The sequence below is a fragment of the Hypomesus nipponensis genome, chromosome 11 (assembly GCF_054491055.1).
Source record: "Hypomesus nipponensis isolate SF chromosome 11, ASM5449105v1, whole genome shotgun sequence".
Taxonomy (NCBI): domain Eukaryota; kingdom Metazoa; phylum Chordata; class Actinopteri; order Osmeriformes; family Osmeridae; genus Hypomesus; species Hypomesus nipponensis.
Window position 1 is genome coordinate 12020532 of NC_140371.1, and position 27733 is coordinate 12048264.

General features: G+C 52.5%; 1 protein-coding gene across 11 annotated transcripts; it reads right to left on the minus strand.

The window, feature by feature from the left end:
- Positions 1–308: 308 nt before the first annotated feature.
- On the minus strand, positions 309–27658 carry zswim8 (zinc finger, SWIM-type containing 8). Of its 11 annotated transcripts, none has more exons than XM_084709555.1 (28): positions 27408–27658; positions 25906–26116; positions 22209–22362; positions 21913–22007; positions 19627–19799; positions 17031–17138; positions 15872–15953; positions 15475–15595; positions 14936–15137; positions 14659–14834; positions 12632–13946; positions 12350–12481; positions 12062–12241; positions 11539–11722; positions 11161–11268; positions 10724–10848; positions 10214–10541; positions 9912–10061; positions 9348–9570; positions 8864–9171; positions 8262–8485; positions 7527–8024; positions 7102–7149; positions 6303–6501; positions 5345–5548; positions 5027–5146; positions 3350–3528; positions 309–1830 (listed from the first exon to the last, which is right to left on the minus strand). In XM_084709555.1, exons 2-28 carry the CDS (start codon positions 26081–26083, stop codon positions 1627–1629), a joined length of 6018 nt encoding a protein of 2005 aa, XP_084565681.1. In that variant the 5' UTR covers positions 26084–26116; positions 27408–27658; the 3' UTR covers positions 309–1626. The 11 variants fall into 11 exon arrangements, with proteins under 11 accessions (XP_084565681.1, XP_084565680.1, XP_084565682.1 ...); XM_084709554.1 differs by having other exon boundaries at positions 25906–26137; XM_084709556.1 differs by having other exon boundaries at positions 11161–11259; positions 25906–27658.
- Between the last annotated feature and the right edge of the window lie 75 nt (positions 27659–27733).

Sequence of the window (27733 nt, forward strand, 5' to 3'; positions counted from 1 at the left end):
ATAAGGTATTCAAAGTCATGTTGTTGATGGTTAATTCAGTTCATTGTGATTGCTATGTGAATGACAAAACTAGCTACATTAGGCCTAGCCTATTTGGCCAACAAGGGATGCTTAGTAGACTGCACATGCACTCAGTCAACCCACTTTACACTTGTCTCGTTTTCGTCACTTTATACATGTTCGTTGACGACGATATTTAGTCATAATTTTCGTTGACGAAAGCAACACTAGTCTTCAGGACAACTAAAGATTAATCCCCAAAATATGGACCCCCCACACACACACACACACAAAAAACGTAATTTGCATTTAGTGTTTTGAATTATCTTTATTAAGTAAAACTCTACATTTCGGTATTGCTTTATCTGTTTTCTTTAATTCTAAATTACAACCTCTTGCAATCAGCACAGTTTTTATATATATAATTATATATATAATTTTTTCAACCAAGCTACACTTTGAGGAATACAAAAATATCACAGTACATTTTCTACTAAGTCACTCTCCTGCTGTGAGGTCCAGAGCCTGGTTGGAGATGTGGGTTTGAAACACAGGAATATGGCACTGGTCTCCATAAAAACACTGATGGACTTCCAGAATACCAGTACAGGCCAAGTCATGTCAAATCCACATAACTATAATAATGGGATTCTAGTATTTCTGATATTAGATGAAGTTAGAATTACAGGAGCCCACTAGCACTATTGCGCCTTATCACAAAGACCTACGTGCAGTTTGGTCCAGCCAGAATCCTGTGTTCCCAAGCCCACAGGGCCCACCACCTGGATTGGAAAAAAGGAATCCGCACAACCCTCACAATATTCTTTCATTCCAATTCCTCTCTGCATACACGTATGTCTATACAAAATATCAAAAACAAAAAAGATAAAACAAAACACTGAAGAATCCTCACCCGTACTTAGGTTTAGCATTTTCTTATTAAACTTTTTTTTTTTTTCTTAATCATTTAAACAAACTTTCTTGTTTCTTTACTTGTTTAAACACTGTCAACATAGCTAAAACTCATAGTGAGGGGTGGGGACACTGGCTCCCCAGGACAGAGGAATGTTGCAGTATGAATCTGACTCAACTCAGTGGTTTCATTTCGAAGAAGGAACCAACCAACATCAACAAATAATAACTAGTTTTTTTTTCTTCTTCTCAGATCCCCTCCCCGAATTGGAGATGAAGATGAAACATGAAAAGGGGTAAGGATTACACCACACAGGAAGTGATGTAGAAACATGGACGCGGATGGATGAGAAAAGGAAGGAGGCTATTCAGTCATGAACAGAGAGACTTTTTATCTCTTTATCTCACACACACACACACCATAACATAACAGGAGGAACGCAGATGTGGTAGGTGGGTAGGGGGGCAGAATAGGGATTTGATTGTGCTGCCTGTGTGCTGTGTGGAGCGTGTCCATAGGGACACACAAGAAAATGTGACGTCTGGTGAGGGGAGTGAGATGGAGATAGAAAGAGAAAGTTCCGGACAGAGCCGTAAGTAAGACAGAGAGAGAGAGAGAGAGAGAGAGAGAGAGACAGACGGACAAAGCTGCAGAGGTGCGGGTGGTGCAGGTGGGCGGGGCTTGTTCTAACCCACCCTCACCCCTAGTCCCAGTCACGGAGAGAAGGTGGCCATCTCCAGGGAGATGCGCTGCCACAGTTCCTTGGTCTGCTTGCCCCTCTTCAGGTTCTGCAGCACGTCGTTGAACTGCATCATGCCCACGGGGGTCAGGCAGAAAGCCCCTCGCGCGCTGCGGATGATGTTGACAAAGTCGTCATAGTCAGCCGGGGTGAGGTGGATCAGCCGGTGGTGGATGTACTGCAGGGGGAAGAGCCGACAGATGGGCGGGCGGAGGGCGGGTAGATGGAGAGATAGAGAAAGTGAGCCAAAGGATCACAGAGTCATTCTATTTTCACCCCATGTACACAGAGTGCTAAGAGGCCAGGAGGGCAACAGAAGGATCATCCGTTGGTGGCAGAGGGCGCCCCCCCCTCTCCCCCAAAGACCCTGGATGGTCGACACTTCACCCCTGCACGGCCTGTAACCTGCAAAGTTGCCTTGACTAGGTCGTTTAAGCTGCTTTATACTCCTGATGAACTCCTCATGAAACCAGTACAGGACTGTCTGTGTTCATTTAACATGATTTAATCATCTCGCCTTCTCAGGGGCAGACTTGGATTTGCTCCTTTTTTTTCCCTCCAAATCTCAGGACAAATCTGGTACTTTAATGGTGTCAAGTAGATTTGTTTTTAATATGAACCATTTAGAGAGTACAGGGTGGTTGAAATTTGCTCACATAACTTAATAGTGTTTCGCTGTAAAAAAATAAAAAGGCAAGGCTTTGCCCTGTGAAGGAACCGTGATGTTATCACTCAACATTGCTACACGGAAAATCGGCATCATGGAGCGTACATGTTCCTCATTTGCCTATTCCATCCATAATTGTATCAAATGTATTCCCAGAAACATTCGATTTTATTCTACCGCGACAGTTGAAATCTGCAGTGTTAATCTCTGCAGATAACTGTACTTCTATTCTGGTGACATAGAAGGAATGTTGTAACTGGAGGAGGGAAGGGAAGAGCACTTTCAGATAAGGACAGTTAGTGAACACATCACAGGATATCCATGAAGACACTGGGCATATGGAATTCATTTCCCCTCCAGTGACTTGGGAAATATATTGCTGTCAGTCATGGTCTCTTTCCGCTTGACTACAGCCCCCAGATACATCATCTCATTAACTTCCTGATGAGACGGCGGGGAGGAGAGCCTGTGTCACGCTGATAGCGTCAGCTGACTTCAAGGAGATGGCGGCCGCACAAATGCACACTCGTGCACGCGCGCGTACCGCAAATGCGAGAGAAGTGTGTGTGTGTGTGTGGGGGGTATGTGAGATATACTGATACTGTCTGGCTGATGCCAGGGCAGGCCTGAAGGTGTGCGTGTGTGTCTCAACGGAGGCTCCTATTCAATCCAGGCTGTTAATGACTCAAACCACTTCTCGGAGCCTGCTTCGGTGAGAGCGAGGATGTGAGAGAGATTGGGTCCAGATCTTTTTGTTCAGTGGATGTGCTGGCAGTGTCCCACCCGTTCACAGCTTGGGCGCTCTCACGCTGGATAAACCATGTACGCAACGCCGTCTCCTCCTCCTCCATCAAACTCCTTCATGCCACACACACACACACACACACACACACACACACACACACACACACACACACACACACACACACACACACACACACACACACACACACACACACACACACACACACGAGATCCCCATCAACGTTTCTCTTCAGCAGGCACGCGCGTGCGAGTATGTAGCGTTTACCTGAAGGTAGGCTTGCTGACATCGCTGCACCAGCTGGTGGAAGGCGGGCGTCCGCAGGTGGGCGTGGATGTGGGCGGGGTTGAGCCTCTGCAGAGCCTCCATGATGATCTCCTGCAGCACGAAGGGGCTGAGCACACCTTTGGCCGCGCCCACGCAGAACTGGTACACGTAGTTCACACCTGGGGGGGGGGGGGAACCGAATGGAACGAGTTCTGAGTGTCTGGTTGGGTGCTGACAATCAGTCCACAGACGGAGCACGGAGACGTCAACGGTAGCTTGAGCCCTTCCCCTGAGTGTAACTGAGAATCCTGTTTTCCGTTACAGCCGCTCAGACCTGAGGCTGCAAAGCTGGTTTATCAATATTTCACATCTACTCCGGCAGTTTTATTTATTTATAAATGGCATATTGCCATTCACTTTAACCGTGCATTTCAAAGAAAGCAGGTACTACGGATAATACCTTTTCTAAGCCTTTACCTCTAGCACCTCGGCCCATCCATGTCGTCCGTCCCCCCCCGCCTAAACCACTCTGCCCCATGGTGTCAAAAACTAAAAGGTGGCCTAGCCTTTTCACAATTTTTTTTGGGAAGACCAACTACTCTGGTCACCTTTATGTATTACTGCCTCTATTGCTTATTTCCTGATGTCTGCATATATTATTTTGTGAAATGAATGTTATTAAATATTGATCATGTGTAAGTTGTTAGCATGAACTGAAACACTTCTGGGTATATTTTGAGTAAGAACCTTTAATTAGTAATGTCAAGGGATAGAAAAGTTACTGTTTGTGTTGTATTTTTGCAGTTTACATTGGCATCAGTAGCTAAGAAAAAAAAAAGCAACTTTGCCATTTAGTCTTTTGAACAAACCATTAGGACCATTAGGATTTGAACAAACCATATGCAAATGTTTAGGGCTTAGTCGCTTATGATTTATCCAGATCTTGTCATATACCATGCTATATCATTTAGAAACTATTAAATAACCTTTTTTATTTCATGTCTTTTCCTCCACTTCCATTGTCCTATGACAGCCTAGCTCCCAGTCCTCCAATCCCCCCCAGCACAGCCTAGCTCCCAGTCCTCCAATCCCCCCCAGCACAGCCTAGCTCCCAGTCCTCCAATCCCCCCCAGCACAGCCTAGCTCCCAGTCCTCCAATCCCCCCCAGCACAGCCTAGCTCCCAGTCCCCCCCTCCCCCCAGCACAGCCTAGCTACCAGTCCTCCAATCCCCCCCAGCACAGCCTAGCTCCCAGTCCTCCAATCCCCCCCAGCACAGCCTAGCTCCCAGTCCTCCAATCCCCCCCAGCACAGCCTAGCTCCCAGTCCCCCCCTCCCCCCAGCACAGCCTAGCTACCAGTCCTCCAATCCCCCCCAGCACAGCCTAGCTCCCAGTCCTCCAATCCCCCCCAGCACAGCCTAGCTCCCAGTCCCCCCCCCCCAGCACAGCCTAGCTCCCAGTCCCCCCCCCCCCAGCACAGCCTAGCTCCCAGTCCCCCCCCCCCCCAGCACAGCCTAGCTCCCAGTCCCCCCCCCCCAGCACAGCCTAGCTCCCAGTCCCCCCCCCCCCCCAGCACAGCCTAGCTCCCAGTCCCCCCCCCCCCCAGCACAGCCTAGCTCCCAGTCCCCCCCCCCCAGCACAGCCTAGCTCCCAGTCCTCCAATCCCCCTCCAGCTCACCTAGTCGGGCAGCTAGGCCCAGGAGCCACTTGACGTCCTCTGTGTAGGGGGGGCTGCGGGAGAAGTTGTTGGGGTGGTCGTTGTGAGCCCTCCTGCCCAGCATTTCCAAGGCCAGCATGCCTACAGACAAAGACAAGAGTTGGCACCAACCACAAAAATACACACTCTACTCATCAAAAACCTCAAGTCGATGAGCAGCCAACGACTACTAAAATGTTACCTTATTTTCATTTACTTGTAGCACTTTGCATTTAATTTCTAAGGTCGTTTAACCACCAATGACGAACATATCATTCCACGCAGGCGTTTTCCCCTCACCAACTCTGTAGGCTGAATGCAGGTAGTGCAGGCCCTGTTGGCTGATTGGCTGGCTGTGCTGCTCGTCCTCAGCGGGGAAAGGGGTGCTGACCAATGCGGCGGGCTGGGAAGACATGCCAGGGAGGGAGGCCCCCTGGATGGCCTGGATGGCGGAGCCTGAGTGGACACCACCTACTGGGTAGAGAGCGGAGAAAGAGGCGGCTCCTGAGAGGGACAGTGCCATAGAGGGAGAGAGGTCAAACACCAGCCACTTTCGAAACGGTTCACACAACTTTCGAGTTAAAACAAACAAACACCCAAAAAAAAAAAAAAAAAAAAGGCTGGTAAATACAATTATACAACAGTTTTGACCAATTAATTTGACTGGACAAGAGGCATTCCATGAGTACGGATGTTTGGGGATAGCAGCACTGGGACTATACTGGTCTCACTGAGCTTACGTTAATAACTGTTATCAATGCAAAGTTACGTTGCAACAAACTTCGCAATCCAAGATAAACTTGAAGAATAACTAAAAACATACAAATGAATGACAAAGTAGCTGGCCTGTGGTAGTTAGATCTATCTAAAGGTATGGCAACAAGTCATTTTTTGAGCAGGGAAAAATGTGTTGCTTGGCAACAGTCCAGCCAAGCAGCGGAACTATATTGTGTTGCCAAGTAAATGATGAAATAATCTCAATCATAATATGTTGCCGCTTTATTAACTCATAAATGGTGCTCGTAAAACTGTTGTACAAAAGCAATACCCATCAAAGTTGTGCGTCATCGCTGCATATCAACACGGCTGGGATGGTCTTCAGACCCGCCCTGCAGCCTGGCGACGCTGCTTGATTAAAAGAACTGGCCAAAACACACAACTCTCACATTCACGCCCCCGCCGCACCACGGAAAACACTCAAACAAACCGGACGCGGCGTACGGCGGAGAGACGCCTCCGCCGCGTTGGCGAAACTGACCTGCTACTGTGGTGCTCAGAGGCAGGCCCGTCTCCGTGTGGTAGGGGTGGACGGCGATCTGAGTCATGGACGGAACGGGCACGCCAGGGAAGGTGACGGCGGTGGCCGCCATGGGCGGATGGGGGCCGGTGGCCACTGAGAAGGGGTACTGGGCACCGATAAAGGCCGGGTGCATTCCCTGGGAGGGCACACAGACACACTTAAAATCAGTTAGACACTGTTCCTCGATGCCACCGGCAGGTCAGGGGAGAGGGGCTGTGTGTGGTAGAGCAGAGAGAGAGAGAGAGAGAGAGAGAGAGAGAGAGAGGGAACGAGAGAGAGAGAGTTGGAGAGCGATGGAGCATGTGTGCGTGTTATGAATGATGGACAGAGACTCATCGATTTCTATACACAACCCTGAGGAGATAGCATCAAGTTTGGCAACCTTGACAAATTACAATCCACTTAGGTTACTTCCACAGCTATTGAGTGTCTTTCGATAGAATGCCTACTATTTCCACTTTATTTACTGACGGCTACGCAGGAGAAAGAAAAAAGAAAAAAAAAGAGAATCCTTTGAAAGTCAAACACTATAGACACCCTGCTGCATACTGGTGAGTCTGGCAGTTATCCAAGCGGTTGGTTCAAAATTGTTTTTAAATCTCTCACAGGAATCCCTCTCCACCAACTCAACCTTCACAACTCAATTCCACCATGTTCACCCACCTGCAGGGTGAAGTCAAAACCCAAATACAAATGTAAACTGTAAAAGGAAGGCTGAACCATGTGAAGGGAGAACAGAGGGAGTGTCGGGCTGTACCATCTGTCGTCCTCTTTGATAGCCCCACCTCTCGAAGCAGTCCTGGAACTAGACAACAAACTCACTGCATGGGAGTGGGGCTTCACAATGAAGTTCCTAGTTGATCTGGGGTGTATTCCAGAAAGCAGGTTGGGCAACATAACCAGGTTAACTCCAGGTCAACATAACCAAGTGAACTCCCCAAGCTGCCGCACCATGTTGCAGCAACTTACTGGCAATGTTGCTACAACGTCGGGAGTTAACTCGGTCACCCGGCGATGTCGCACAACCTGCTTTCCAGGAATACCCCCCCGGTCTCCCAGCAACACATTTTCACTTCAACGTATCTTGGCAAACAAAAGGTCAAACAAAAGGTCAAACAAAAGTTCCATCCCCTTCCACCCCCCCCTTCGACCCATCCCCGTGTGTCCAGCCAGTCCTCTTACCTGTGGGTAGGCGGCCCCCGACACAGGGAAGACAGTGGGCCGGGGAACGTGCTGGAGGGGGTGTCCCAGGTACTGCGGGGTGCAAACGCTGGGCAGGTGGGCCTGGATCGTGGTGTATGGGTGCAGCCCCTGGCCGTGGGGGTGGGCCATGGCCGAGCCGGGCAGCGCGTGCGACTGGTAGATGGTGGAGCCCACCGAGATGACGGGCACCACCGCCGCCGCCGTCACCGACGCCGTCACCGTGGCCACGCCCGAGGACTCCATGGGCCCGCCGTTGTCCAGCAGGCCACAGCCCGTCTCCGGGGGCCTGCGGCCGGCGCCGCCGTTGGCCCCGCAGCGGCCAGGCCCCTCGCGCTGGGCCCCCGAGCCCCCGCCCGCCGTCTGCTCGTAGAGCCAGTACCACTGGTGGGCCACCTCGAACAGCACCTCGGGGTACACGCCTCCCCCCTTGGCGGCCTCCTCCACGGCCATGCAGGCCTTTTCCAGCATGACGTTGTCCTGGGGAGGGAGACGGGGGGGGGGGGGGGGGGGTGGGAAAGAGGAGGAAAGAAAGGTGGAGAAGAGAACGGAAAGGGGGGGGGGGGGGGAAGGAAGTCAGGACGAGCTAGGACGAAGACAACTCGCGTTGAAATGGTTTCGTTGACGTGTTCTATTAAGAGTGGGTTCGTTGGTGTGGAAACGTAAACGCAGCTGTACGGAAGCGGCGTGTGTATTCCCCTGTGTCGATGTGTGTACCTGTTCTTTACACTGGACCAGAGCCCTCTGGATCTCATTGGGGTTGAGGGCGTGGGCGTGGGGCAGGCAGCTCAGTGCCAGCTCCGCCGCTGCCCGCACCATGTTGGGGTCACGTGCCCGTGATGCCCTGTCTGCCAGGGACGCCACTTCGGGAGGGGTGAGGTGCCCGTCCCAACACTCCACCAGGATGTTGAGAGCGGCACTGCCAATCTCCATGGCCTGGCCTGGAGGGGAGAGAGACATAGAGCCAGACAGAGAGAGAGACAGAGAGAGACAGAGACAGACAGACAGACAGACAAACAAAGGGAGACAGAGAGAGAGGCAGAGAGAAAGGAAAAAGCTTTTAGCTACTTTGAAGCATCATAAATACACCTTGTATCGCTGTATTATGAAGTGAGCAATCCTTAAAAGCCTACAGAATGAAGGGGGAGAATTGGAGACAATTTGAAACCACTTCAACCAGCGGTCCCATTCTGGGCCAACCCACTTGAATCCACTCTACACCACAATGCCTAAAAGCCCTTGATGCTCTCATCTCTTTCGCCCCCCCCTCCCCCCTCCATCCCCCCTCCACCCCCCCCCCTCTATCCCCCCCCCCTTACCGGTGATCCAGGACACGTGGGAGGAGTAGGTGCGTGACAGCCAGTTGGGAGAGACAAAGTTGTGCAGGCCCAGGGCGTACAGGCCGATCTCGAAGGCACACAGGTGCAGGTTGCGGTGGGGCCCCTGGTGGCCCCCGCTGGCCGAGGGCTGGGTGAAGATGGACGTGGAGCTGTTCCCCCCGGCCTTGATCAGCACCGTCTTGGCCAGCTCAAAGTAGAAGTGGGCCGCCGCCTCTGATGGCTGGTTGGGGACGTGGGGTGCGTGGCACTCTGGGCGACGGCCTTTATACCTGGGGATAGGCACAGCGCTGCATGATGTCAATTACTGGGGGTTAATAACCACTCACCTGTGGTGACAAACACTGGAGTTATACATTACTAATATATACACACACATCGCTGAAAGAAGTTCTTGGAAAAAAGCTATCCCTAATGGTATTTTTATTATTATTTGTTTTTTTCACAGCGGACGGGACTAACTCACCTGCTGGTGTCTGTGCTCTTTGCCCTAGCCCCGCCCCCGGCCCTGCGGGAGCCACTGGAGGAGGAGGAGCCCAGCGAATCGGAGGAGGAGCTGCTGATGCTGTCGCTGTCCTGGCCCCTCCCCCAGGAGGCTGCGGCCCAGCCCCCTCGGAGCGGGCGTCGGCTGAGGGTGGGCGAGCTGTCGGAGGTGGTCTCCGGGGCGCTGCTGTCGATGCTGGCCATACCTGGAGACACACAGGTGATGAGCCTCACACACATCCGTCCCCTACGACTGACAGGACCACACAGAGCGTTTCTGGATGAGGACATGGTTGAGTAGTGAATACTGGAGTTCCCTAAGCCCCATGGGAGGTTCTAAGCCATTTAAACTAGGGGGGCCAAGCTGGGGCCGGTTGCTAAGCACAGAGTCCCCTCACGGTTGTCAAATCTCAATATTTCCCCACAGGGCAATTTAGCACTTTTGCCCGAAATATGGCTCCAAAGAACCCCGTTTCACACTCGGGGTTCCACCGCCAGACTTCACAGACTAGATATGATGGGATGTGGGGTGCGTAGCCGTGGTTACCGGTGTGTTTCTTCTTCTGGCGGACGGGGGAACCCCAGCAGCGGTTGTAGGCGCCCCGCCCCCCTAGCGCCAGACGGCTGGGCACCGTACCCTCCGGCTTGAAGGGCGCCGCCTCACTCTGCTGGTCACACGACGCGGGCTGGGCGCAGTCTGGCGACGCGTGAAAAGAAGGGAAGGGCACCAAGTTGAATGGATTTGGCAGGAAGTCATCGTGACGTTGAACGGCCTTCAAATGTGAACACGATTTACACATACACGCAACATTTTTCATGCATTTCGAATATTCCGGCGCCATGACTCACCCTGCTCTCTCGCCTCGCCAACGCCCTCGCCGGCCGCTGTGCTGTTCGGAACCCCGGCTCCACCCAGCGCCGCCTGCTGCCCCGCCACGCCCCCGCTGGCCACCGCCTGCACCGAGGAGGAGGAGCTGACAGCGTTGGAGTTGGCGGAGGTGGAGGAGGGCCCGTGTTTGGAGACGCCCCCTCCGGTGGCGCCGCCGCCGCCGGCCCCGTGCGTGGCGTGCTTGGAGGGGCTGCGCTGGCTGCTGGCGGCAGGCTTGCTGGAGTAGAAGGAGCTCAGGGTCTGGGGCTTGTGGGTCTGGCTCTCGCGGTTCAACAGCTTGTCCAGGATCTGGGGAATGGAGGGCAGAGAAAGAGGATGAAGGAGGACAGTTGACAGGGAGGGAGATGCAAGGGCTTGTCAACAATATATCCCTAGCAGTGAAGATCTCCCAGCCTGGAGGCTGTCTACACAAGCCCAGTCTTCTAGGACTGAAAACGGACTCTTCTTTCCCCCCGAGGCTGGCGAGCTACCTTCTTCAGCTTGCTCTGGTCGTCCTTGTAGGTGATCATGAGGGCCAGGGCCAGGTCTCCCTTCTCTCTCCGGGTGCCCTCACACAGCAGGGGGTGCTCCGCCTCGCTCACCGTGGTCTTCATCCCTGGCACGGAGAGAGAAGACACAGGGGAGTGAAGCGACGGGAGTGGAGGAAGAGAGAGAGAGAGAGGGATCGCGGGGAGGGTGCAGGGTCAAGTGAAAGCAGACACGCATTTAGGTCATAACAGCAACAACAAGAGGGAAAACACAGACCGAGCCCAATTAACGACAAAGCTTTGCAAAACAAACCGGGCCCGAGGATATTCAAGTAAGTGCACCGGAGATGGTTGCCGAGGAAAACAAGAGGAGGTGAACCGAACGTTAACGGAGGGGGGGGGGGGGGGGGGGTAGGAGGGGGGAAATGAAAGACGTTTACCCAGCGCTGCCACAGCCGCCTCGAAGCCCAGCTCCTCGTCGCCCGGCATCTCGTTGTTGCGGTTACGGCTAGGAGGCCGGGAGCCAGTTGGGGACACGACTGCACAAACAATATACCGACAGGACAGAGCACTATAAACCACCAGGAGTCTAACTGGCATAACCGTTACATGTTAGAAAAGGTCTCTTCAGGACACATTTTCATTTAAAGAAAGTGTGTGTACTTTATAAATATTTAAGTAAAAAAAAAAAAAAAGATGGGTGCCATGAGAGCCTGTGTGTGTGTGTGTGTGTGTGTGTGTAAACATGCCTTTAAGTTGAACGACAACAACAACAACAGGAGTGGTTGGGTCCCTGCTAGCACGCGTGTGGGCCTCACCTGGGGTGCAGAGCACGTCGAAGATGAAGCTGGCCAGCATGAGGGGCAGGACGGGCCGGTAGTCGCAGAAGTTTCCATCGCGGAGCTGCTCCCCTCGGTCCCGTATGGAGGTCATCTCCACCAGGCCCAGGGGGATCTTCTTCAGCAGGGACACCACCTCAGACTCCTGGTACGCCAGCTTCACCTGGAGGTTCACAGAGGGAGGGAGACAGACAGACCGATACAGAGGAGAGTAAGTCAAAGAGAAAGAGACAGAGACATACAGAGGAAAGTAAGTCAAAGAGAAAGAGACAGAGAGAGAGACAGATACAGAGGAGAGTAAGTGAGAGAGAAAAGTGTGTGTGTGAGAGAGAGAAAGAGAGAGAGAGAGGCAGAGAGACAGAGGGAAGGACAGACAGATACAGTGGAGATTAAGTGTGAGAGAGAGTGAATACGAGCGCGAGTGAGGATGGGTGAGCGCCGGAAAGATCCCCCCCCGCCAGACACCCCCACCCCCCCGCTGCGGTAAAACAGCAGCACTGACCTCCAGGGCCTTGGTGGAGGCCGGGGGCCTCTGCAGCTCCAGGGAGAACATGCCGGTGCTGAAGGCCAGGTTGTGGAGCTCCAGCCTCTCGCTCAGCACCGTCAGCAGGAAGGCTGCCTTGGACAGCGTGTTGGTGGCCACCTGGGTCTGCCGGCTGGTCGACACCTTGCTCTTCTTACCCTGGAGGGCGGGAAGAAAGAAAAAAAAGGAGAGGACGTTATCGGCCGACATGACGAGGAAGGCGGCTGGTTCGAGTGCTTCCTGCAGGGAGGAGGTTCAGGGGGTTACCTTGGTCTGGGGCTGCTCCACTTTCAAGTCTGGAGGATTGGCCAGCAAGTCTCCAGCCAGTTCGACGGCCAATCGGCACGCCTCGTTGCTGTAGCCGTGGGCGTGGAGGGCCTCGGCGCACGCAAACAGCACCTGGGACACGATACACAGGTCACATCAAGTCGCCCGCCTCGCGGGAGATCGAGACGTGCGCTAGTGCTACTCGTCTGAGAAGGCAGCTAGCCAACACAAAAGAGAGTGAGTGCGAGTACTGGGCCAGCGACCCCCCCTGTGGCTCCTCACCTCCATGCGGCCCTCCTGCTCCAGGGGTTTGATCCCAGCGAAGATGTCTGGTTCCTCCTCGTGGTTGTTCTCCGGCGCCCCTCTGTCCGGCCCCTCCTCCGACGCCGCGCTCAGGTAGTAGGCCTGGTAGTCGTCCTCTCCCACGGGGTCTCCCCCTGCCGCCGCCACCCCCGCTGCACCCTCCGGCACCTGATTGGCCGGAGCGGCCACAGCTCCTCCTCCTGCCCCGCCCTCTCTCCGCCCCCTGGGCGGCTTGGCCGCGATTGGCACGGGGTTGGCGGCGGGCGCGGCCGAGGGTCGGGCTTCCCCGGCCGGGCGCGCCTCCTCGCCGGCGACCTCCTCCGGGTCGCCTTCGAGCTCCGCCTCCTTTTCCACGAGAGCGGTGGCGTCGGCAGCGACGACCACCACCACGGCCCCCTTGGGGGGGAAGGCGGCGGGGGGGCCGGCGGCGGCGGGGGCGACGTGGTTGGCCCGTTTGGGGTCGAACGGGCGCTCCTTGCCGGCGCCGCCCGCCCCGCCGTACTTGCGCGGCTCTCGGAGCAGCGGGCCGGGCGAGGGCAGCATTTCCGCCGGCGGCGGCATGAACTCGAAGGTGTTGCTGGCCTCCGCCCCCAGCGCCAGGCTGGACCCGTCGTCCAGGCTCAGCTCGGCCATGTCGGGCTCCAGGGAGCTGTCCTCGCTGCTGGTGCGCCGCTTGACCGTGGCGTGCTTACCCCCGACCCCTCCCCCGCCGGCCCCCCCTCCCCCGGACGCCCCCTTGCCCCCCTGCGCCAGCTTGCCCTTCCCCCCGGCTGAGGAGGACGAGCTCCCGGCCTTGTACGAGCCCTTGCCGCCGACGCCCTCCTCCACGGACAGGGACGCCCCGCCGCCGCCCCCCGCCGCCAGGCGCACCAGCACCCCCGGCCCGCCCCCCGCCGACAACCCCTTCCGCTTGCTCGCGGCGGTCTCCTTGGGGCGGACCGCCACTTCCAGCTGGGGTGAGTAGCCGCTCGCCCTGCCTTTGTAGTCCTCGGAGCTCCCCGGCCTCCCTCCTCCTCCCCCACCACCTCCGGGTTCGGGGGGCTCCAGGCCGGCCTTGGCCCCCCTCTGCTGCTGCACCGCTCGCGCCCAGCAGAAGGAGGCGCTCTTCTTGTCGGCGCTGCAGTAGGTGATGCCCGGCAGGGGGTAGGCGGCCTCCCAGTTGAAGTAGCAGGACTCCACCGCCGGCTTGAAGCCCTGGAACAGCTTGTCCAGGGACTTGCGGTGCTGCCCCCTCTTGACGATCTCGATCACCTTCAGGTGCCACTGCTTGAGCTGCGCGGCCAGCTCCAGGCGCCTGGAGGCGGGAGAGAGGGGTGACCGCGTGTGAAAACACACAAACACGCGCACGATTCCAAGCTAAACTAATATGTCACCGTGACGGAAACATACACACACACACACGTCCACACACTCTAACTCTGCAAAGGAGACCCCTTTGCTCCACATTTTCCCTTACGCGAGTGTATTTAACACAGACTATAACAAAGCGGTCATTTAGCCTGGTGTGTATGAGTGAGAAGGGATTTAACCTGCCAACAGCCTGTTGGGACTGCAGACTAACCCGTGTCACGCAACATCGGGGGGGGGGGGGGGCACTGCAAGCTAACCCGATTAGCCATCGAGACTAACAATTGTCCAATACTTTTGAACTCTTTTTGGAACATTGCTGCCTTTATTATTTTTATAGTGATGGCATAGAGACAGGAAATGTTGGGAGGGAGAGAGAGAATGACATGCAGCACAGGGCCTTGGTCGAATTTGAACCCAGAGCCCAAGAAATACCCAATCTAACCCAAGAGACACATGGGGAGGATGCAAACTGAGAGGGCAGATTAGCATTCGAGTTCACACAACCATTCAGGTAAATAGAGGACAAAAAGTGTGACCGAGAAACTCCCGCTGAGCCATCAAGCAGTGGGGGGGGGGGGTGAACAGGCGCATCTGCAGAGGTCGAGCGGGAGACAGAGATGGGGGGGGGGGGGGGGCGGTCAGGAACGAGACCTGACCTCTGGGGGCTCATGGTGGGGTCCAGCACAGCCAGCCTCCACAGCACCACCATCTCGTCACACATGCTGGCACAGGCATGCGCCGCCACCTCCGACTGCCCGTTGCTGCGGCCCGTGTGCCCGCTGGCGCTGCTGTGGGAGGCGGATGTACGCACGCTGTACCACCAGCCGATGATCTGAGGAGAGAGGAGGAGCGTCACCTATGCTGGACACCGGGAGCGCGCGTGGCTGAGGAGGTGTGCGTGTCGGTGTGTGTGTGTGTGTGTGTGCGTGTTACCTGTTCGTAGGTGAGACATTGCTCGGTGAGGATCTCCAGAAGTGGGGCGGCGTTGCTGTCCCTCCTCTTGAACATCTCCCTGACGATGGACAGAAGGTTCCAGATGCCCTCGGGCTCCCGCCCCCTCAGGGGCCGCAGCAGACAGGCCCACTCAGCCGCTGCAGGGGGCTCCGTGGATGACAGGTACATGGAGTTGACATCGCTGGGGTGGAGGAGAGACCCACCGACACACACACACACGAGAAAGAGATGTCAAAGTTGAGACCCTTCTTGTGATCCACATCAAGCTGGTAGGTTCCGGCAGAATAAGAATACATTAACAGGCGACACACGCAGTCAACCATGAAGCATTTGAAGACAGACACCGGACGAAGACCTTTGGTGACTCCAGATTGATGAGTACCAAGAGATTTTCGCCAGTCAGGCGGCAAACACAAAAAAAAGTCAACCCCTCCAATCCGCGGTGAGGAAGTAAATGGCGATATCCTCCCCCCGTCTTAGCGTTCCGCCCGGGTCTGCCGCCACCTCGGACGCCTCACCTGAAGACCACAGGAGAGGGTCCGCAGAACTTGTGCAGGGTCTTCTTGATGTTGTCGCTGAGAGTGGACTCGTCCAGGTACCAGGTGCTCTGGTCGGAGGCGGAGGGGCCGGCGGTGGGGTCTGCACACAGGAGAGAGACGGGAAGGGGAGGGGTCAAGGAGAGGAGAGAACGTGTTCGCGCTTTAAGCCACCGCCCATCACATCCTTCGGTTTCGGTATCGTTTCAGAATCTTGAAATGGAAAACCGCATCTCTTCTTTTGGGAATGGCGTGACCTCACCCGGTGTGCGAGACAGGAGGAGGAAAGGATCCACAAAGTGGAGACAGAGAGCCTGTGAAGCGTGAGGGCACGCTGCCCCCCGCAGGACAAACAGGGGCAGCGCAGCAGGGTCCCTACCTGGAGCGCCGCACACGGTGTTGATGGCCGTGGACTGGGACGACAGCAGCTCATCCAGGAGCCGCTGGGCCGTGGGCAAGATCTGAAAAGTAGGATCACAGCGCGTTACCACCACGCCGACGCAGCCGCCGCCGCCACGCTGTCCCACCGCTCGGCCGGTCCCCCCCCTCCGGGACCCCGCCTCCCGGTTGGAAAACAGGGCTCGACACTGGGTTTCAACATCACAGCTCTGATTACAGCCAAGACACACAGTTGCCCTTACAGCTGAGTAATATTAGACTGACCAGCAGCGCACCAGTGAGTGGGACCTGTAAGCAGACAATGGTGCCACTGTGAGGTCTTTATCTCTGGAGAACAGGGTCCACACAAAAGGAGTATTGATGCCGGGCCAGTTAACAGGCTTGTAGGGAGCTTATGTAGCTGTAAAGCTAGTAGCTAGTTAGCTTCCAAAAAGTTAAAACACAGCATTCTCTTTCCCTCGGGTCCTACCCAATTGTCCATGGGGAGCTACGGAGCCCTTAACCTCGGACAAGATGGTGGGTGTCCTGATGGCTCAATGGTTATGGGCGTGCACTGGGGCCTGGGTTTGATTCCAGCCCAGGTCATTTCCTGTAGGTCCTCTCTCTCTCTCTCTCTCCTGGATTTCCTGTCACTCTACACCAGGGCTGGGCAATCCTGGTCCTCAGGTGCCACTGTCCTGCATGTTTTAGATGTTTCCCTGCTCCAGCGCACCTGATTCAAATGAATGGTCATTACCCGGTTTCCACAGAGCTTGATAACGACCCATTCATTTGAAACAGGTGTGCTGGAGCAGGGAAACATCTAAAACATGCAGGACAGTGGCCCCTTAGGACCAGGATGGCCCACCCCTGCTCTACACTCTCTCTCCCAATAAAGCAGAAATACCCTCCATAATATATCTTAAAAAGTCTGTGTATGACTCTGTCTCATTTTCTAAATGGCTCCAAGGGATTCATATTTTTCAGATCAGATTTTGACTGAATTCATGGAAATTGAAGTAACCTACTGAGGCCAGATTTCTAACAAGCTCCTGGCCTGACAAGTGTTCCATCTGAGGGCCGGCAGCCAGGAGGGTGGGGGGGTGTCTGAAATGGGGTCACCTCCGAGAGAGACGCGCCGTAATGGGTCGAGGTCTCACCTGCTGAGGAAGCTCACTGATGAGGTACTGGGCGAACTTCTGCAGCTGGTCCCTCTGCAGCCGAGACAGCGACTCAGACACGGGGGCGCGCAGGCACACCGCAGATGCCTGGGGGAAGAGGAGGAGGGGGCGGGGGGGAAGGAGGGGGGAGGCAGGAGGGGATTCTTAGCGTCTGTTATGTGGCGGTATCGAAACCTTTCGACTTCATCTGAAACTGAGAAGTTTACGCGGCCCGCCAAACCAAAGCACACCGCAGCTCAACTCCCACAGTCACAGACTTTGATAACGCCACCTAGAAACCGACTCTCGACGGTGCAGCCTGAGAAAACCTTTCAAAAAAGAAGAGTGTGTCTGCGCGTGCATGCGTTGGTGTGCATGCAAGTGTGCCAGTGGCAAAGCTATCTGCCGGATCCCTCAAACGCTACGGCGAGGAGACTTCGCTCCTTTGCAAATTGGTGGACTGCGCCCGATAAATAATGCATGACCCCGGGAGGGCCAGGGTTTGATGATGAAGGTTTGGAGCTCCAGAAGCTGGTGAAAGAGAATGTGGAATGCCCCGCCCCCGCCCCGGAAAGACCCAACAGCCGCCCCCTCCCGTCTCACGTCAAAGAAGAAGCCGCGCGCGTTCACGGGAGGAGGAAAACAGAGCGAGGCGGAGGGAGGGGACGGATGAAGAGCACGGGATGGCGAGAGAGTGGACGGAGAGAGAGACGGGGAAAAGATAGAGGGGAGAGACCTGCAGAGGACGAAAGAGCGACACTTACTTTTAAGTGTGCCAATGGTCGTAGCGGCTTATCAAAAACAGTCGAGATGGGAATGAGAGGCTCGATGGGAGATAATGGAGGGAGGAGGAGGGGGAGGATCAGGGAACCTGCATGCCCGGGCTCTAACACCCCGTTTAAGATGATTTCATGCTCTTAAATAGGATTATAGCAGCAGCAAATATGCACGCGTGCGTTGACACACGCCCCTCGGTGAGACACGCTTTCAGTATTCCGTCCGTTGAGGTGACATTAAACCGGCATTTGTTGTTTTGCAGGCCTCCTCAGATGTGTGTGTGTGTGTGTGTGTGTGCAGCTCCACAATCCAGTGAGAGCACAGAGGAGGAGGGGGAAGGCGGGAAGACAGTGAGTTTGGTGTGAAGACACACAAACCCACTGGTAGGTTCCTGTGAAAACCACAGAGCCCTTTAAAGGCCACAGCTATATTCTGAAACACTGTGAGGACTCCACTCTCCTACTTGTAAAATTGAACCAAAAAAATTATTAAAACAGCAAGGATCCCACTTTTAGCCTTGGCAACCACTGACTCACTCGTTGCTGTACAAGTTGCTGATAGCATTGCCCACGACAGTCTGCCGTCCTACACGCGGGTCGGGCCTGAATATCAAACAGTGTATGCATTCTTTGCAGGAGCTCATCTGTCGCCTCGCAACTCCCCTGTGGCACCAAGGCATTTCTAAATGACGAGGTTCACGTCAAAATATCATGGCCTGTGCCCCCCCCCCACGTGAGTGGAGGGTTCCTGAGGCGGCCTCGAAGAGGGCCGCGTCACCTGGAGGTGACATGCGTCCGTGTCCCTCACCCAGAGATGAGTGACTAAGGCTGGGCTGGTGGCAGCAATAATGGATCTATATGAGGACCTGGGAGGCGAGGATGACTAATGCTCCTCATTCGGCACCATCAGCCTCTAATGAGCCTCATAAAAAGGTCACAGAATAGCTGTGAAAACAGCCCTGTGGCTGAGAGAGAGAGAGACTATGTACATGGGTTTGATAGTGTGTGTGTGTGTGTGTGTGTGTGAGAGAGTGAGAGAGTGAGAGAGTGAGAGAGAGAGAGAGAGAGAGAGAGACTGTGCATGTGTTTGATAGTGTGTGAGAAAGACAGAAAGAACGATTGTGTGTTTTTGTGGGTGTGCAAGAGAGACAGAGCGTGAGAGCAAGAGCGAGCGAGACGGTGTGCATGTGTCTGATAGTGTGTGGGTTCGCCTTACAGTTACAGCATCTGTACAGTGCATCTGTACGCGCATCTGACTAAGTGTGGGGTAAGACCCTCACAGCAGGGGTGTTGCATGGCCCGAGGCTCTCTTCCAAAGAGAACTTCTTCTACAGTTTGCGTAGAAGAAGAAGTTTGAAGCAAGTCAGACCTGGTCAATTTAGCCGTATCAAGTGGAACACAGGACTGACCGTTTCATACTTAAGCTCCTTTACACACACAAACGCTGCAGTAAGGCCCGCCTACACAGTGATATCAGGAGAAAGCAGGCCCAGTCCTCCACCCATAGACACAGGCTAATCAGAGCGACACACACACACACACACACACACACACACACACACACACACACACACACACACACACACACACACACACACACGAGCGGTCTCCAGCACATGACCTGGATCCAGAGGGAACCCCCACACTTCTCTATGGCTCGCATGTTTATCCTGTCCGTTTCCAATGTCTCTGGTTCCAGCATGCACTGTTGTTTTTCTCCCTCGTTCTGGCAGTCCAACTCGACTCACATAGTGGCACACAGTTACACTTACAGGGATGTTCATTCATCCACACGTACACACACACACACACACACTCACGTTGTGAATCCTGAAGAGACAGAGGGCCACCACATGGGCGCACCACTTGGCCCCGGCGCCACAGGTGCAGCTACAGGAAGTGATGCGGCAGCGGTCGAACATGACCGCCACGTTGTAGGCCCCTTTTGATTGGCCGGCCTGGGGCGACACAACAGTGGCACTGAGGTGGAAACCTGCAAGAGGAGACAGGGGGGGGGGAGAGAGAGTAAGAGACAGAGAGAGACAGAGAAACAACAGAGAAAGAGGAGAGAAAAGGAGTGAGCGATGCATATAGCACAAATGATCCCTGAAAGGTGCATCTGCCTAGCTGACACACTGAAAAACCTGGAGCGAGAAATACAGTGTTGGGCCAAAAGGCACCAAAGTCTCCCACTGCGATGGTGAGCCAGCTGCTAAGTGACAAAGGTCAGGCCGAGTGGAGCCGGGCCGAGCCAAGGTCTTAATACCGCTTCATCCTGCTCTGCCAGACAGGAAATGAAAGGCAGTTTTATTTCCATACACACAGAGCGAGGAAGAAAAAGAGGCAGGAGCGGAGGATGAATGAAGGAATGCCAATAAAGGAGGGGACCGAGAGATACACAGGAAGAGAGCCACAGAGGGATGAAAGCTAGAGGCTAGAGAAAATCACAGAGTCAATGAACGGGGAAGAGGGAGAGGACTTGAAAGAAGGGTTAGGAGTGGAGAGGGAGCCGGCCAAAAGCTTTTACCCGCTGGACGCCGGCCAGCATTCTCCTGGAAAGTCAACACAGAGCAGGACAGAGGGAGAGGGAGAGGAGGCACGGAAAGAGGGGACGCGAAGAGGTTAAGAGAACGAGAAAAAGGAGGGAAGGAGAACGAGGGGGAGGAGGCGGGCACAAGTCCGTGCGACTGTTCCAAATGCAACAGGACCCCCTTCGGAGGGCCGAGCTCTCGGGTCCCGTCTCTACTCTTTTTTACCTGGCAATCATAACCCCTGGCTCACACACACACACTTTAACCTACTTCCCTCAGCCTGGCCCTTCCACTGGGAGAAAGAGGGTTTCCATTACCTCACAATGAAGTCTAATACATTGGACATCGTATCTCACAGAAATTCCCTGTGCAGAGGAAAACAATGAGAGACAATCCGTATGCTGGGATACTGTGAGAAAACCCTTGCGGAAGTGGCAGAAGGTCTGAGGTAAAGCTTTTCATTGTTTTAATATGGAAACCGGTTCCAAAAGGGAGGATTCGGCCATTTGCTGACAATATTCCTAAATGGGCTACTGGTCCACTGTTCCAAACGTTGGATGGACGTGACATCACTAGACTGTGATTGCAGACTTTTTAATCGCTCTGATTAGTGAGCCAATATTAAAGCTTTCCCAGTGGTCAAGGGGTCTTGCATCAGACTGAATGCAAGCTGAACACGTCTTTATGCCTCTTTCCTTCTCTCCTCTCCACAAACTAATCTCTGACCGGCCCTGTCTGAATGGAACACATGAGCTTGCCTGCATAGTTGTCACAGATAGCAGCAGTCCTATCTCAGGGGATGGGAGTAAGGGATGGTTACATGTGTAGACTTTTCAAACAGTTGTGTGTGGCTCCTTTTGGGCCATTAGAGCAGCTGTAATCCTGGTGACTCGGAGATAATCCAGTCATCTGGGATGAGGGGCAGATAAAATACACGATGCCTAATGGACTCACTGCAACCACTGAGGTGAACCAGCTCAGCATCTGGTAGGAGATTAGCTAGGAGACATGTTCCATTACTGTCGTCATAGAGAACCCAGAGGACAGTGGTTGGGAGGCACCTGGTTTAAACTGGTGGTGGAGTGTCAAGTGTTGGTTGAAAAGATGGTCAGCCAAAAGGTGTGATGGTGACCCTGTTACTCCCTTTACACATGCTGTTCCCAGGTAGGAAAAATGCTCCATTGTGCCATTCTGTCTAGAGGGTACGAACACGGAACGGGGGGTCATTGTTGTAACGGCATTAAGCCGGCAATTGAGACGATCACAGAGGCGAATCGACGTCTGTGTAAAAGGCAGAGCCGTCATGGTGGGACTGCACACACTAGACACCAACACTGACGTCACGCCTCTGATTCTGGAAAACAGCATGCTGTCTGAAATCTCACACGGGGCGGAATTACGCCGGCTTTGTTTGGTTCTGTGTACACAAACAAAGACGGCATAATGAGGGGTGTTCTAAACGGCTGTATCCGTTTTCGGGATCTCAGTTTTAACAGGGTTTTGTTTGTGGTTGTCTTCTCTTCAGCCCACTGCTCACCTATCTGGTGTGTGTGTGTGTCTGTGTCTCCTGCTCACCTATCTGCAGAGGGTCTTTAACAGCTCTGATCCGGTACAGCTGCTCCCCACGCTGGAACTCATCAGGGCTGCCGTTGGCTAAGCAGGAGTAGAGCCTGCGAAGCGAAGGAAGGAGAAAACAGAGGGATGGGGAGTGAAACGGACAGGACAGGGTCGGGGGGAGGGAGAGAGAGAGAGCGCATATGGAAAGAGAGAGATGTGTGGATGAAGGCCGTTTTATCTTTGAAGGCCATCTGTTTGTAGCTGATGTTTGGTGTAGCGTGTGCGTGCGCGTGTGCGTTGCACCAAGCGTCTACCTGATGTCCTCCTCGTTCTCGGGGAAGCTCCAGTAAGCGATGCGTAGCTGCAGCTGCTCTGGGACAGGAGGGTAGACCTTCTCCACCACCTCAAAGGGGATGTGGAACGCCACCTGCTTGGCAGACAGCTCCACCAAGGGGATCACTTGTCCATCTGGGAGAGGAGAGGGGAGAAGAGGAAAGGATTCATCAAAACGAATGGAAATGGTGTACATGAAACTGGGCTTTCGTGGAAAATTGGGGAGAGCAAAAGATGGCAGGCGAGAGTGAGAGCCCGCCGAGAAAAGTGCAGAGTTGGCAATTCTCTGGGCCCTTATTGAGAACACATTGGTCGGCTGTGGGGGGAGGGGGATTTGGGGCTCACTTTCCTGACCCACCCCCCCCCCACACCACCACCACCACCACCTAAGGCCTTCTCTTTGCCTGCCATCGCCCATATATGGAGGAGAATAGGCAGTCTAAATAATACCATCATGTACTGGGATGGCTGTGGTTCAGATGGTTAGGAGCCATGGTAAACCCATGGAAGGCAGGGGTGGGGGCTGTTTTGACACGCTGACAAACCCAATGTGAACGTTGTGTGGCTTGGCAAGGTGCAACAACACCAAAAATGTCAGCATTCTTAATGCACGCTATGCAATTCCGGCCTAAATAGACCCAAAAGAGGAAGTTTGCAGTAACATATTTATGATAAAGCCTATTTAAGATGGTGTTGTACAAGTTTCGGTGTTATTCTGTGACTTCAAGCTCAGTTCTCAGCCGTGTTATGAAAGTAGGACAGCTGCCAAGCAGGCAAGATTGTGTGTGAGCCCAGGAAGGGTTTGTATTTCCTGAGAGGTCCTGAACCCACACACACACACACACACAGACAGAGAATGTGCACTCACTGCATGCTGGAGTTAGCAGCTCTATGACAATGGCTCCCTCAAATAACCCCCCCACCTAAACATACAATAACCCTGAGACTAATAGATAGCTGAGTTTATACAAAACAGCAGAGAAATAACAGGTTATCTTATCTCAGAAAACAAGTGGTACATTAATATACATTTAAAAAAAACTAAGTGGCACTTGGTCAGATGGTGGAATAATAAATAAAAATTGCACCCAATTTTGGCCCAAAAAGAGAGTAAAGAGAGTAAAAAACTCAGTCATTTGCAGCTCAGTCTGGCAGTCTAATTCATCAGGGAGACGAAGATCTATGAAGCAACACCGATGTAATCCTCCCAGCCATCGCCGTCCTAAATGTAGGATCCATATTTTAGGGGTTGATGCTAAATTGAGGCAAACACTTGACTTTTTTTTTTGCCACAGGTAGATTCGTTTTTCAATAATTGATGGTGAGCTATTTATGTAGATCAAGAGCTAGAGTTGGATAAAGAAACTTTCCTCAAATAAGATTGCATGTTTCATTTATGATATAATCCGTGTCTACTGAATATCGATATGCATGTCAGATATGGGAAAGAGACGATGAAGTTCCTTAACAGGGATCATTAGCCCGGGGCCCAGGCTCAATGGTAGACTTCTACTGCCACAACCGTCAGGCTGCCTTCATGCTAACAGCCTCCTCACATCTCCTCTCGCTCACAGCCGTCCTTCTCACAACTCCCAGCTTGTCCCTGGGATGACAAGTGCTTCTCAGTCCTGTGATAGGGATGATTACTGCGCCTAGTTCAGCCTCCGGCCAAGCAAGATGTTGGGCTGGTAAACAACATCACAACAATCTGGTGCCTATTCGACGGAGCGTTACCTTACACACTGGCATTTCAAACTTGATGCCTCTTTGCTGGAAGTAACTTGAAAGAAAAGTGAGTAGGCATATTCTTGGAGATGGAATTGTGTTTACCAATTCAGCGCATAGCAATGTGTACAGAGCTTGTGCGACACAAACGTTTGCGTGGAAAACTGGAAATAAAGGACGATGAAACGTTTGGCGCGTATATTTATTCAAGCTTACTTTTGCCACTTGGCGTAGGTGTTAGTTCTATAGCGACAGATTGTGATGCAGCATCTTTTCTTTCTTTTTTTTTTTTTCTTTTTTCATTCTACAAACTGAGGAGATCTAACCAATCATGACCTGCCTCTGTGATCTGCCCCCGTGTCCATGTTGCTGCCTGCAACAGTATAGACTGAAAAGAGAAATAGAGAGTGAAAGACGAAAGAGAGATAGCAAGAGAGAGTGAGAGTGGAAAAGAGAGCAGGGGGTGGGGGGGGTGGCAGCTAGTAACAGGGTCTTACAGAGTTCATGTTGCCAGCCAGTCACTGATCGCTTTCTGGAGACTTAACTTCTAACTGACCAATCAGATGGCAGCATGGGGGGGGGGGGGCACACACACATTCAAACAGCTGTTCCATTGTAGCCAGACCCGCTACAATTTATTACCCTACTTAATAAACAGAATCTACAGGTGGCTAATCTACCCTGTATATTAGCTTCTATACCATTCAGCACTGAGCCACCGACACCAATTGTCATCGAGGAGGGGAAATTAAATATTTTGTGTTCTTAAATCATTCGGTGCATGTGTGGGGATTTGGGTGTTTGAAATAAAACTTGCAGCAGTAGCATGCAAATTCATAAAATAGGGGGGTTTATTTTAGATTGCTAAACCACAACCCCTGGGCCTGAAGTAGGCCTCGCTGGTGACCTGGGACAAAGACAAAGCTCTTCATACAGCCCACAGCTGACTGTGCTCCTCCCAACCCCCACCGCGTCTTCTACCCAAACACTACCGACACACACAGCCTCCCCTACTGAGGAGCCTCTCTCCTAACTCATAATAAACTGCTCCCCCCCACCCCCCCCCAGCTTAGTTGCCAATAACTCCCCAGTCCGCCTTTGCTTGTAAAGCCAACCTGGGTGGACCAAACCTCTTGCCTGAAGCAACCCCCCCCCCCCATACACACACAGACAAACACACAGACACAGAGAGAAAGAAAGAGACAAAGAAAAATAAAGAGAGCGAGAGAGAGAGTGCGAGAGAGCGAGAGAGAGAGCTCACAAACCAAACCTCATCTGGACTGTCAAATCATTGTCAAACGTATTTGCCAGGCAAATTGTGAAAGCATTATGAAGTAGAAGGGGAATCATCATTAAGAATCCTTACATTTTGAGTTAGGTAAAAGTAGATTAATCCATTGTATGATTCGAAAAGTGTCATCGGTCAAATAATCTGAGATTTGCTTTGCTGCCAATGAACTCATGTGTACATCAGTGACATCCCTGCCAATAAATCTAATGGAGAATCAGTGACATTTGCAGCAGCAACTGCCCTCTTCTTGGCACAATGTTCTGAGTTCCGAGGCCCATCTAGAAAACAGTCTGGAGAATAGCATGACCTGTTGTGTACTGACAACAACCTGTTTCAGAGAGCAGGCTGCTCCCTGGGATCTCTAGGATGGTTTTGACAGCAACATTTTGTCAACATGAAGAGCAATACATTTTACCCTGACTTTATGTCACAGATGCAACACATTTATATAACGCTAGTTGTGTGATAATATATAACTTAATTGGTTAGTTGAAGACGGACCTTCATGTGACCTGGATACATCTTAGGTAGGCTACTTTAGAAATGACAGAACATCTGTTGGCCATCACAACTTTTTGCATCACATATATCAAGGGCCCTTCTTGGGTAAATTCAAGTGGAACAAGGGATAGAGTCTCTGTGTGTGTGTGTGTAATATTTACCTTTGATTTTTACTGTTGGTGAATTAGGACCTGCAGATTGTTTCCTCCATCCCCTCCAGTTTTGACACAGGCTCTCTGCCTCGGATATGAAGGAGCAGAGCGAATCCTCTTCAAATCGGTCAGAATCTTCGAAGGAGAACCTTTCCCCGTCTTCCCACTCGGCGAACATTAGTTCCATTACATCCACTTTTCAGAAGTCAAGATAGAGGAGCTACAAGGGGCCAAGGCGTCTCTTAAAAAAGCAGGAAAGGGCTAATTTTGTCCTGAACTGACAGCGAGCAGATGCGAAACACAACTTCTAGTCTCTAGTAAACGTTGGGGGAGGGGTGGCCGAAACCAAAACACTGCTGAAAGCGATCTGTAATCTGTTCTTGAAGGCTAGCTACTTGGTTAAAATATATGTTTGACATATCCCAGCACAACTTTTTCTAATACCGGCAGGCTACCGACTCAAAAAACGTGGAATGAACATTCGATGTTTAAATGACAAAAAAAAACTAAAGCCGTAGGGTGATCCGTCAGCCATGTATGTGAGTCAAGGTGTCCATGCCATCGGGTAGTTGGTTATTTGTGCCTTTATAAGTAGACCTACGCAAACTCGAGTTGGACTCAGAAGACACTTTTCCTTGTGTATCCAAGAGACAACCCCCCACTCACAAGAAAGTACCCATGAGAGACGTTTATAGGTTTATGTTTCGGCCCATGTTTCAGCAATACATTTGTTTGTGAATTTCTACATATGGGCAAACAGTCAATGCAATGAATGACAGCTAGCTAGCTACTTTTAAAATCAAATCTACTCAATGCCATCAACTTGATTTCCTCCATTCCAACGCCCGCCGTCTGTTCTTGACCACTCAGCTGTGGAACCCACAGCCCCACATCTCGAGACAACAACCCGTACAGTGTGTTCTAATAGGTAGCAAGCCAATTGTGTTCTTTTATATCTATATTTTACATTGACTGAAAACACCCTACCAGTGTGTTGAAAAAAATGTAAATACGGCTCATATTCCTGCTAGCAATCTTCCTCCCTTTGTTCGACATATAACGCTACTTCTCATCTACCTACATGCATTAGCTGGCTAACTGGACAATGCTAACTAGTTAGCCAGCAAGCAACCTAATCTTGCATTGACAACCAGTGATGAAGCTAGCTAGCTTGCTAAACTAACAAACAGCTTTTTCAATAGGATATCGATTGTCATTGGCCACAAATGTCATTAAATGATTTTCTTTCAACGTCTAAGGCTGACTAAATGATAGTTAATAGATATAAACTGACTGGTAGCCGTGTTTGGATACCCTTGGTACTAATCCGAGTCAAAGCTTCACAGCAGTCGCTCCAACAAGGGGTTTGTTGTTTGTTTACAGTGACATCTTTAAATATCTACCCACTCTTCAAACTTGATGTTTTACACGCCACTTACTCGAATAAGTCTTCAGCTATGGTGTTCTGGTTGTTATGCATTTGTTCGTTTGCAAACCTGTGCTAATAATACCTTCACTCGAATGTATTTCCTTTGTATTTTCCAGTAGAGCTCTCGCTTGAGCCCCGGCCATACGGCTTCCGAAGAGTTCTCGCCCGGAAATAACGAATAGCCAATTTTGTTTCCCTGACATAAAAACCGGTTGTCCTACCGTCCTAAAGCAACGTCTTTAAGCCTTCCAGCGACACTGGGCTCCCCCTCAAAATTATCTCAACAATCCCCCTCTGCCCCACTCTCTCCGGTTGGGAAGATGGCTCTTCTACTCTCGAAGGCTTCAGCGAGCTTGTCGCCTCCTCTATCAGCTGATTGCAACTTCCGCCTCACGTCAGTAGCTCACT